At 33.5% G+C, this 13,199-nt stretch overlaps 1 protein-coding gene across 1 annotated transcript in view; it reads right to left on the bottom strand.

Moving 5' to 3' along the window:
• Positions 1–10,541: 10,541 nt before the first annotated feature.
• Positions 10,542–13,199, bottom strand: part of ACMSD (aminocarboxymuconate semialdehyde decarboxylase) — an 84,813-nt gene continuing 82,155 nt past the window's right edge. The window contains exon 10 of the mRNA XM_074215048.1: positions 10,542–10,751. Coding sequence (XP_074071149.1) covers positions 10,689–10,751 — 63 coding nt within the window. The 3' untranslated portion in view covers positions 10,542–10,688. The remainder of the gene's footprint in view (positions 10,752–13,199) is intronic.

Here is a 13,199-nt window from a genome sequence, read left to right as displayed (position 1 = left end):
TTATTGCTGGATAAAAGAATATGCACAATTGCGTAGTTCCACATTGCTCTTCAGAATGGTTGGATCAGTTCACAGTTCTACCAACAGTGCATTAGTGTCACAATTTTCCCATAACCTCTCCAACATTGACCATTTTCCTTTTTTGCCCTTTTTGCCAATCTGATAGGTATGAGGTAATACATCAGAATTATTTTAGTTTGCATTTCTCTTATCAATAATGACTTGGAGTATTTTTTCTTATGTCTAAAACTAGCTTTTATTTCTTCATCTGACAACTGCCTGTTCATATCTTTTGGTTATTTATCATTTGGAGAATGATAAATTTCATCAATTTGATTCAGTTCTCTCTATATATATTTAAGAAATGAATCTTTTATCAGAAACAAACTGAAAATTGTTTCCCAGCTTTCTGCATTCCTTCTAACATTGTTTGCATTGGTTTTATTTGTGCAAACCCTTTTAATTTAATATAGTCAAAATCATCCATTTTGAAATTTATCATGTTTTCTATCTCTTGTTTGGTCATAAACAAGATCCAATAGATCTAACAGATAGAGTATTTCTTGTTCTCTTAATTGGTCTATGGTGAAACCACAGACTAAATCCTGTTTCCATTTCAATATTATTTTGGTAGAGGATGTGAGATGTGGTTTCATGCCAAGTTTTTGGTCATATTATTTTCCAGTTTTCCCAGCAATTTTTGTCAAATAATGATTTTTTTTTATCCTTGAAGTTAGTGTGAGGGGCAAAGTGCTGACTTTTCAGAAACATAGTGCTAAGTTAGTCTAAGCCATAGGCCTCAGTTTCTATTTCTCAAGAATCAGGTGAGTGTGGGAACCTGGATCTCCAGCTAGAAAAATCATGTCACCCTAACCTTATAAGATGTAAACAAAGACTAACTTTCCTGGGAATGCTCAGGTATACTCCCCTTCTCTTCGGACCATCAAATTTGACCAATTGTTGTAAGGGTCAGCAGAAAAGAGGAGGGGGAATGCGTTGTGGTTTTTGTGGTTTTTTTTTTTTTTAACCCTGCTTTAACCCTGTAATTTGGCTTTTCCTGCTCTCTCTGTCTCTCTGTCTCTCTCTCTCTCTCTCTCTCTCTCTCTCTCTCTCTCTCTCTCTCTCTCTCATAGAGAGTTAGGAACTGCTCCGCTTAGGGTTTTAGATTAGGTACAAATTTAAACCTTAGGGTTTAAATGCCCCACCTAAATCTAAATCACTGATCCATTACTCCGTTTCTTAGCCAGTACCAGGCAGCTTTGATAACTACAACCTTATAATATAGTGTAAACCATCTTACTATTGTTCTAGATGAATTTTGTTATTTTTTTCTAACTGTCAGATTTTTTTTGATAGTTTTATTGGTATGACATTGAATAAATAATTTAATTTGGGTAGAATTGTCATTTTTATTATATTAGTTTGGCCTAATTGACATTTTTCCAATTATCTTCCAATTATTTTCAATTATTTAGATCTGATTTTATCTGAGTAGAAAGTATTTTGTGATTGTGTTCATATGGTTTTTGGATTTGTCCTGGGACGTAGATTCCCAAATATTTTTATATTGTCTACAATTACTTTAAATGGAATTTCTCTTTCTATCTCTTGTTCTTGGGCTTTAATTTGTCATATATTGAAATGCTGATGATTTATGAGGATTTAGTTTAAATTCTGCTACTTTGCTAAAGTTAATTGTTTCAGTAGTTTTTTTAGTTGATTTTCTAGGGGTTCTCTAAATATACCAACATATCATCTGCAAAGAGTAAGTTTTGTTTCCTTTCATTTCTTTTCCTTTTTTTCTTTTAAGGTTTTTTTGCAAGGCAAATGGGGTTAAGTGGCTTGCCCAAGGCCACACAGCTAGGTAATTATTAAGTGTCTGAGGCCAGATTTGAACTCAGGTACTCCTGACTCCAGGGCCAGTGCTCTATCCATTGTGCCACCTAGCCACCCCACCTTTTTCTTTTCTTATTGCTAAAACTAACATTTCTAATACAATATTGAATAGCAGTGGTCATAACAGGCATCCTTGTTTCACCCCTGATCTTACTGGAAATACTACTAGTTTATCCCCATTACATATAATTCTTGCTGATGGTTTTAGATAGATACTGCTTATCATTTTAAGGAAAATTCCATTTATTCTTATGTCCTCTAGTGTTTTTTAATAAAAATGGGTACTGTTTTAATAAGAATGGATATTTATGGTCTTTTTCAGAATCCATTGACATAATCATATGATTTCTTTAAATTTCATTATCAATTTATTCAGTTATGGTGATTGTATTCCTAATATTAAACCATCCCTGCCTACCCAGAATAAATTCTACTTGATCATAGTGTATTATCTTAGCAATAACTTGTAATCTCTTTGATAAAATTTTATTTAAAATTTTTGCATCAATATTCATTAGAGAAATTGGTCTATAATTTTCTTTGTTTTGACTCTTCCTGGTTTAAGAGTCAAGATACTAGATTGGTGTCAAAAAGGATTTTGTCAGAACTCCTATTTTTAAAAATTGTTCCTTACATGTTTGGTAGCATTCACTTATACATCCATCTAGTCCTGGAGATTTTTTTAGGGAATTTATTGATGTTTTTTCAATTTCTTTTTCTGAAATGGGTCTATTTTAGTATTTTATTTCCTCTTCTGTTTATCTGGCTAACATATTTTTATAAATATTCATCCATTTCCCTTAGGTTGTTAAATTTGTTGACATACAGTTGTGCAAAATAGCTCTAAATAATTACTTTAATTTCCTCCTCATCATGATCAGTTCACCCTTTTCATTTTTGATACTGGCAATTTGTTTTTCTTCTTTCTTTTTTTTTAAATCAGATTAACCAAAGATTTATCTATTTTATTAATTTTTTTCATAAAACCAACATTTAATTTTATTTATTAGTTCATTAATTTTCTTACTTTCAATTATTTTTCAGAATTTCTTATTTGGTATTTAATTGGGGATTTAAAATTTGTTCTTTTTTCTGTTTTTTTTTTTTACTTACATGCCCAATTCATTGATCTCCTCTTTCACCATTTTATCCATATAAACATTTAGAGATATAAAAGTTTTGCCCCAAACTGCTTTGGCTGCATACCACAAGTTTTGGTATGATCTTATTGTCATTGTTTTGGGTGAAAATATTGATTATGTCTGATTTGTTGTTTTGTTTACTCATTCTTTAACATTAGGTTATTTAGATTGAAATTAACTCATCTTTCCATGGTCCTTTAATACATGTAATTTTTATTACATCATGTTCTGAAAAGGATGCATATAATATTCCTGCCTTTCTGCATTTGATTGTGTGTTTTATGCCCTAGGACATGATCAATTTTTGTGTTAGGTGCCATGTCCTGCAGAACAAAAGATATATTCCTTGCTATCTTGAGTCAGTTTTTTTTCCAGAGATTTAGCATATCTAAGTTTTCTAAAATTATATTTACCATCTTAACTTCTTTCTTGTTAATTTTGTGGTTAGATTTATCTAATTTTGAGAGATGGAGGTTGAAGTGCTCTACAATTATAGCTTTGCTATCTATGACTCCCTGTAATTTGTTTAGCTTCTCCTCTAAGAACTGAGATGCTATGTCACTTGGGAGCATATATGCTTAATAATAACATCACTTCATTATCTATGATACCTTTTAGGAAGATGTAGTTTCCTTCCTTATTCTTCTTTAATGAGATCAATTATTGCTTGTTTGAGATCAGGATTGCTACTGCTGCTTTTTTTTTTTATTTTAGCTGAAGCACAATATATTCTGTTCCAGTGTTTTGCTTTTACTTTGTGTGTATCTCTCTGCTTCAAATGTGTTTCTTGTAAACAACATATTGTAGTATCTGTTTTTTAATACACTCTGCTATCCACTTCCATTTTATGGGAGAGTTCATCCCATTCACATTTATAGTTATGATTACTAACTCTTATTTCCCTCCATGCTATCTTCCTTCATTGATACTTTGCTTTTTCCTTTCCCCTTATCCTCCCTCATTAATGTTTTGTTCCTGACTACTGCCTCTTTATCAGTCCTTCTTTCTATCAGCCCTTTATCCTTTTACTTCTCAACTTTTACTTTACCTTTACTTTTACTTTTGGCATCCCTTTTATCTATCCCTTCTTGCCCCTACTTCCTTGAAGAGTAGGATACATTTTTATACCCAATTGGGAATTCTCTCTGTATCAAATTCATTGAGAGTAATATTTACTGAATGCTCATTCCCTCCCTTCTTCTCCTTTACTATAATAGAGCTTTGTGCCTCTTCATATGGTGTTATTTATCCTCTAATGCCTTGCTTTCTACTAGTATAATCCTTCTTTTCATATCTTGATTGTTAAGTCTGTCTTGTATCCAAAACATCTGTTGAGATATACTCCTTGTATTTATCCTGATAGAAGTATAATTCTCAAGGGTTGATGACTGATTGATTTATAAGCAACATTACTTCATAGTCACTTCACACCCACAGCCTCTGTTCAAGTACATACCCCTCAACTATTCTATTAGAAATACAATTCTCAAGAGTCATAAATATAATCAACTTATAATCACTTTATACCACACACTCTTTCTAAGTACCTTGTAAGGAAATACAATCTTCATGAGCTAAAGTATCATGTAAAGCAAAATCTCTTCATGTACTATTTATGTTCGGATCACCTCAGTGCACTCCCTCCTTTTGTCCCAATAGAAATACAAACTTCGTGACCTAAAGTATCATGTAAGGCAAATACATTTCATGATCCATTTATACCCATAACTCTAAGTTACTTCCTTGAACTGTCCAATAGAAATACAACCATTGTGACCTAGAGTACCATGTAAAGCAAAATTATTTCAAGATACATTTATACCCTTTAAATATACTTCCTCTAACTATAGTCAACATTCATGATCTAAAGTATCCGCTAAAGCATCATCACTTTCATGATCAATATGCAATTATACCCTCTTTCTAAGTATGTTTCTTGTTACAAGTACTGTCTTCCCAGGTAGGAATGTATACAGTTTAATATTCTTGACTAATACTTTTCCCCTTTCTATTTACCTTGCAATTGTCTTGCAATCAAAGATTGAATTTGCTGTTCAGTTCTGGTTTGTTTTATCAGATAATTTTGAAATTTTGCTATTTCATTGAAAGTGCATCCTTTCCCCTAAAAGAATATGCTGAATTTTGCAGGATGATTGATTCTTGCTTGTAATCCAAGATCCTTTGCCCTCTGGAATATCATATTGTAGACCCTCTAATCCTTTAATGTTGAAGCTGATAAGTCCTGCAAAATCCTGACTGCAGTTTCCTTGGTATTTAAATTATTTCTTTTTTGGCTATTTGTGGTATTTTCCTTTTAACTGAGAATTCTGAAATTTGACTACAATATTTCTTGGAGTTCTAATTCTGGGATCTCTATCTGAATGTATTAGATAGTTCAAGAACTATTTTGATTTTTTGTTCTAGGCTATTACAGCAGTTTTCCATGGTAATTTCATGAAATATATTTTCTAGACTTTTTTTTAATCAAAGCTTTCAGGTAGAGCAATAATTTGTAAAATTATTTCTCCTGAATTTATTTTCTAGGTTGTTCATTTTTCCTAAGAGGTACTTTACATTTTTTTCTATTTTTCAACCTTTTGGTTTTGTTTGATTGAATCTTGGTGTCTCATAGAGTCATTAGTTTCCATTTGTCCCATTCTGATTTTTAAGAATTTTATTTTTTCCTGGTAGTTGGTGTTTCTTTTCTAATTGGTTAATTTTATTTTTTGGAAGAGTTGATTCCTTTTTTATTTTTTGGTTTTTGAAAGGCAATGGGGTTAAGTGACTTGCTCAAGGTCATACAGCTAGGGAATTATTAAGTGTCTGAGGTCAACTTTGTACTCAGGTCCTCCTGACTCCAGGGCCAGTGCTCTAACCACTGCTCCACCTAGCTGTCCCTCACATTCCTTTTCTAGTTGTTCATTTTTACTTTGAAAGGAGTTTATCTTTTCAGTTAATTTTTCATAATTTTCCTGCATGGCTTTCATTTCTTTTTTCTATTTTTCTTCTTCTCTTCTTTGGTTTTAAAAATCCTTTTTGAGTTCTTTTAAGGAGTTTTTTTGGATTTGAGGTCAATTTGTAAACTCCTTTGAAGTTTTCCATGTAGGTATTTTGTCACTGCTTTCCTATTCTGAGATGACAGTTTTATCATCCCTATCAGAATAATAACTTTCTAATAGTGGGCACTATTTTCATATTTGAACTTTGCTCTTGGGCATAGGGACTATAATCCCAAACCTTTTGTACTGGCCCCTGGATTATCACTTGTCTATGCTCATGCAGAAGTTTGTTCCCTCTTTTATGCCAAAGTGTTGCCTATGCAGTGGTTTGTTCCCTGTGATAGGGTAGCCCAACCTAGTGCCATCTGTTGCACCAGTGTTCTCAGGGCTCAAACTTTGTCTTCTAGTTGGGGTTGGACTCTCACTGTTAGCCTGATGCAATGTTGACTTGCTGAGCCTTGACCTGAGCTAGGATGTGGCTAAGAACATTCAGATGGCTTTCCAGCTCTCTCACCTACATTGGGCTATACTTTCCTTTTACCTTTGAAGAGGCCAACATTTACTGAAGTTCCTTCACAATATCTTGAGTTAAGAACTAGTTTCACTCTTTATTTTTGTGGGATCTGTCTGAAGACTCTTCTTATCCTTTGACTACTCATCCATTGGGTAATGAATTTTCCCTTTTCAACTCAATGTCAACTCCTAAAGACTTATTTTGAGATGTTCCACATTAGCAGGTATTAAACACAATAAATTTAATGGTAAGTTACCTTGTAAAAAAAGTTTAACAATGTAAGAAAGTTCTTTTCACATACACACACTCAGTCACCTCAACCCTCTTCCTCTATCTTCTGTATTCATCTGGGCTACAGCAGAATTCTTACCTACTTTATTCTCTGCTCTTGTAAGAAATAAAATATACAAGAGAGGGAAGGTTCATGATCCAATATACTAAACAATTTCACTTGACTTAAAAACTCTAAGTGCTAGGCTATTTATCAGTCTTTGCCTTGTGATAGATCCCTTTGGGAACACTGGAAGCTTTTCCTCAGTCTGTCCCTGGGAAACAACACAACACTCAATATTCCAAGAAAGTAACAAGAGGAACTACCCTTGCCTTTCATTTCAGAAATGTGGCAGAGTCCAACACTGACATCAAGTCCAAAGTCATGAAGTAGACTGGAAGATGAGGCAAATAAAATAAGAATTCCACCATAAAGAATAGTTATGATAGTAGAGAAATTCAAGACACAAATACAGAAAAGAAAGACTCCAAAATATCTACAGACAATGCCTTGGTGAAAAATACAGGTTAGGCACAGACTCAATTAGTATTTCCTAGGAGAGATGAAGCAAGAGTTTTTAAAAAAAGTTTTGTAAATTAAATGAGAAAATTTGTGAAAAAAATTAAAAATAAATTAAATCAATGGAGAATTGGAAAAGGAATTAGCTTGTTAAAGAGGTACAAAATCTTATCTCTGAGATCCTGAAATACAATATCACACACACACACACACACCCAGCAATAGGAGACCACCTTCCCTTAAAGCATATATAGACTGGGCTTAAAATAAATTCCAAAGTCAGGAAGTAGGTACGAGAGGTGCAAAGCTTTGCCCAAGCAACAAATTTCCTGAAAATTAGAATGAACTAAGTAGAAGTCAGTTACTGCATGAGATAACAAGAAACATTAAAACAAAATCAGAACAATGAGCCCTCCACATTCTCACTTTTACAAATGAGAAGACTGAAACAGAGAGAGGCTGTGTAACCACCCTAAGTTTGTACAGACAGTAAAAATGAAAAATTCAAGTCAAGTAAATCTAAGTCCAAATCAAATATTTTTTCAGCACTCTGTAGGAGACATTATGAATTATCATGAATAATCAGAGTGGAAATTGATATTTGTATAAGATGATGTTTTTGCCTGTGTCAGCATAAGATTTCATCAATTCTTTTGTGTATCCTCAAGTCAATAGGAAGGGTCCGCTTCTGTTTTCCTTTTCTTTGGAACATCGGATGGGCATACAAGTTGTACAAGTGCAAGATAATAGGATATATCAAAATGGCATAATTGTGTAATAATTTCTACAAGATACAATTCAGGAGAAAGAACAGATATAAAATCTATCAGTCCAATTAAAAAAAAGCAATTGATTATTTCTTGACCAACAATTCTGGTGCCAGAATACTTATACTTGTCTTATGAAAGTGTCTTGAGTATGAAATCTTAACAGAAAGTTTGCAGACTTTAATGAATGCTATACATATCAGCATACTGATCTCAAAGAATATATGTTTTAGTTAGGGAGAAATTCAACATGCACTCTGATGATTATAATAGTGTGTGAAAATGCATGTAAAGGTTGAAAGTCCTGGAAGAGTTTCCAGGAATGAGGAACTATGTTTAGATGAGGGAATGTTCTTTTCCAAGATTTCACTAGTTACTCCAGTTCACATTAATTTCTTTTTCCTGATCTTTCTTAAGACCTTTCTTAAGTTAATGTTAATTGTTAATTGTTTTTTATGATCACCTTAAGTACTACTTTCTCAACCCATTCCTACTGGCAACAAGGTGTCTGGGGTGGGGGGGAAAGGAAGGAGATTTATTAAATGTTTATAATCTATAAGGTAGGGTGTCAAGTGCTTTACAAGTGAACATCCACAGTAATAACCCCACAAATATCTCATTTGAATAAGGATTTTGCATTATAGTAGATGTTAGTACTCAAACATTTTAAATGAAAAAAATTATCTTAAAGAAATTGGATTGACTTCTAAACGAAATTTATTATCCAGTTGGAACCTATATTTTATCTCTGATTTGGCTCTCTGTGATTTTCTCATTATTCTGTTTTGTCAAATGACTTTTCTTTGAATTCAGTCACCAAGCTTGGTAAAAGAAGCTTGTGATATCCTGGTTTGAATACACCAATATTCCAATAATACCACAGACATAGATGTAATTGAAAAGAGTGTTACTGGGCAGGATATATATTGTTTTGGATGAGGCCTTTGCAGTAAGGCATATGAATAGTATATACATCTAGCAAAGAAACAACTTAGTTCCTGGAATTTTCTGGCTTGGAAGTCCTTTCTTTAGATCATAGCTAATAATAATGATAATAATGGTTAGCATTTATATAGTTCTTTAAGGTTTGCAAAATACTTTACAAATAACATCTCATTTTATTTTTCACAACAACCCTTAGAGATAGATGCCCTGAATATTTCCATTTTACAGATGAGGAAACAGACCCTCAGAGGTTAAAGGGATTTGTTCATTGTCACACAACTGCTAAGTGTTTGAAACTGGATTTGAACTTGACCATTTCTGACTTAATGTTAAGTACTCTATCTGGCATTCTTCTCTGGTACAGTCATGTTCCTTGAAACTGCTTCCTTCTGCCATAACCAACTTTCTTACACTCTGGATACACTCTGAGATATGAATAATTTGTAAATATTCTTGTTTATAAATTATGTCCCCTGATTTATTGATTAATTCTATAATTCAGTCAAATTGATAAAAGTATTAGTGTAGAATATTTTGTTAATTTAAGTATACTTGTGGGGTGGGGATGGAAGGATATGGAACTGTTCACCTTACAGTTTCTTGAGTACTAGTCCTATTTCTCCAACTAGAATGTAAGTTAAAAGTGAAGATCTTTTTAAAAATCCTCAGTAGTATTAAGTACTGTTTAATACATAAACACTGGAGCCAGAAAATTTGGGGTCTTTTTCACATTTTGTTCTTCAAAATAGAGACTATATGATGTTTTTGCCTGAGTCAGCACAAGATTTCACCAATTAAAAAACTTAAAAAAATAGGGGGGGTATGTTCAAATATGAATTCCATGTTCTTTCTAGAACAGATCCTCAAGGATGCATATGAGGTTGTGGTGTAAGGAACCTCTCAGCCCAGTAAAACAGGTGGGGAAGTGTCACAAAGAAAGAGATATAGGGTTTGATCATTTATAGAGGTTATTATAAGAATAAGAAATAAGAATAAGAGGTTATTATAAGAGTAAGAAAATGATATCCATGTCTTTATATCATCATGCCTTCTTCTTCCTCACTGAATTCCCTTCACACTGTCTGTGGTTCCTCCTATTGCTCTGCTGGGGAGACAAGAGTAGGAAATTAGGAGCCAAGATGAATGTGAGTCACAGGGAAACAGCAGCTATTTGAGAATGGTGCTAAGAATATTTTATCTCTGATTTGGCTCCCTGTTATTTTTCTCATTATTCTGTTTTGTCAAATGACTTTGCTTTGAATTCAGTCACCAAGCTTGGTAAAAAAAAGCTTATGATATCTTGGTTTGAATACACCAATATTCCAATAATACCACAGACATAGATGTAACTGAAAAGAGTGTTACTGGGCAGGATACATATTGTTTTGGATCTTTCCCCAGAAATAAGTTGAGAAGAATAGATGCATTGTATTAATTTCCCAGACTTTCACTTCTTTTATGAAATGTTTCTTAGAAAAATGAAGAAATTTTAGTCATGAATAATTTGAGTTTTGTAATGCTTTAATTTTGGAAAAAGAGTCCACAGCAGAATTTATAGCAAAATAGACCTGGCATATATAGAAGTAGAGAAAAATAAGATATCTTCCTAAAATTTTGCTTCAGTAGTATATTCAGTCATTCAAATTGTTTTTTCTGGAGACCTAAAAATGCCAAAGCATTGCCAGCTTTGAGGTTATCCTGGAAAAGAAAAAGAAGTTACTCTTACTGGTGGTTGTTAAGTCAACATATCAAGGACCTATTTTTGCAAACCATCTAATTTTTAGAAGTTGCCTAATTCCCAGGAAGCTTAGTGTTCATAGTCACACAGCTAATAGCTATTAGAGACTGGATTTGAACCCAGCCTTCTTGACTTTTAAGTACAATACTTTATCTACTATATTACATTTCCTCTTATTCTTATTGCTATTGTTGCTATTGATGATATGATGAGGATAATAATGATGGTAACGATGATGACCTTGATGACCAGGTCTCTATCTCATTCATAGTAGAAGCGGACACTTACAATTCCAATCCCACTGCTGATCTGCATTGAAACTTCGACCTGACTAATTTCTGACCTGGGTCAGTTTGCCCTTTCTTGGTCCTAGTTCTTTGGGGCTTATCCTCCTGTAGCTTATCAAACTCTCCAACTAAGCCTTCTGTAGCTCAGAGCTCCCAAGCTCAAGGAATCAGTCAGCCTTAGCTTCCCTTAGTTGTAGGGATTATAATTTTTAAAGACTTTGCCTCAGTATAAAAGAAAATACCTTAGTGACTATCTCACCAAAATCTTATTTTCTTGTGATCTAAGAATCTGATGATTGGAACTCTTATCTTAGGAACAGAAAAAGATGGATTTGGAAGCTAAGCTCCTTCTAAAATATCCTTCCTTTCACTGTGATGGAAGTTTTCAAAGCAGTGTTTCCTCCTTAAACTAAACTATACTCAGAACTGGTAAAAGGTCTAAATTCTCTACCTCAAAGTACTACTTGGCCTCTTCTCTCTTTTCAAAGACCAGATATGTATATATAATTATTCCAAATATAGTAACTCACATTCATTTACCTGTTTATTTAACTTATCCTATCTATAGCATGCCTGTACATATTTGTTTGTTGTCTTCTCTAGATTGTGAGCTTCTTGAGGGCAAGGTAATTTTCAACATTCAACTATTTGCAAGTTTATGAGTTCCACATTTTTCTACCATCCTCCCTTCCCTTCCCCCTTCCTATGGTGATGAACAATCTGGTAAAAGTTGTACATGTACGATTGTGTTTAACATGTTTCCATATTGATGTTTATCCTTTGTTCTGAAAGAAGATCCATGGTGATGTCATGAAAAGCACATGAATTGGATTTGAGTAAGGGAGTGCTGTGCTAAATCACCAATCTCATTTTCTCCTCCAGAACCATCTGAGTCCAGTGACCAGATATGAATCAGGATGACTGGAAATGATCCTGGATATAAGGCAATCAGGATTAAGTGACTTGCCCAAGGTCATACAGCTAGTAAGGGTCAAATGTCTGAGGCTGAATTTGAATTTAGGTCCTCTTGACTCCAAAGCCAGTGCTCTATCCACTGTTCCACCTAGTTGCCATATTAATCATGTTGTGAAAAAGGAGTTAGAACTAAGGGTAAAAAAAAAACCATGAGTAAGAAAGAAAAAGCATAAAAGAGGTTTTAAAAAGTGACTATAATATGCTGTGCTCTGCATTCAGACTTCATAGTTTTTTCCTCTGGATATGGATGGCATTTTCTATAACATATCTCTCAGAATTGTTCTTGATCACTGAATTGCTGAGAGGAATGAAGAATGATTTTTTAAAAGTATGTTAAAATTTTAATTGACTAGAATGTTTGGGTAGTGAAATTAATTTAATTTTCTGATTAACTGATTAATATGTAACCCTTTTGTCTGAAACACCTTCTACCTTTCTCCTACCTCCACACAGTTCTTTAAAACATTTTAGAATATTTTTCTGCAAAGCCTTGGATGTGAATCAAGATGTTGCATTGCCTTGTGATTTTAATTTGAATCACAGATTTAGAACCATAAGAAACTTTAGAAATCATTTTGTCCAACCCCTTCATTCTATGGTTGAGGAAACTGAGGACTAATATTTGCTCCAGGTCCCACAGCTAATGAGTATCAAAACCAAATCATAGATCAGCTTAGATTTGGAAGGGATTTCAGAGGCCATCAGTCCAAACCCCTTCAATTTTAGATGAGAAAACTGTGGTCCAGAGTAGTTTGACTTGCTCAAGGTTGTATAGTAATCAGCAAAGCCAGGTTTTCTCAGTAGTTACATCCAAATTGTAACTTTTACAACTTGGATTTCACATCCAAGTTGACTATACTTCACTGTCTTCAGTATGTTTATGGTGTGACATTGTGGTTGTAAACTTTGCAGGACATCAGGTAATCCTGTATTAATGCTAGAATCTAACCCTGGAAAAGACTTATTAAATATATCTGTAAAAATCCTTTTTTTTTGTTGCTGTTGGCTTAAAAATAATGAAAACTCCAGCTACTTGAGAGTTTTGATTGATTGATTTCTGGGCCATCAAGAATTTAGACACTGGAGTAAAACAAACAGGATCATGACAATAGATCTCGTTTAGAAGCTTGGGAGCTTTGAAACAGA

This window comes from Macrotis lagotis, chromosome 1 (genome assembly GCF_037893015.1).
Source record: "Macrotis lagotis isolate mMagLag1 chromosome 1, bilby.v1.9.chrom.fasta, whole genome shotgun sequence".
Classification (NCBI taxonomy): Eukaryota; Metazoa; Chordata; class Mammalia; order Peramelemorphia; family Peramelidae; genus Macrotis; species Macrotis lagotis.
This window is presented reverse-complemented; position numbering and strand designations above follow the sequence as displayed.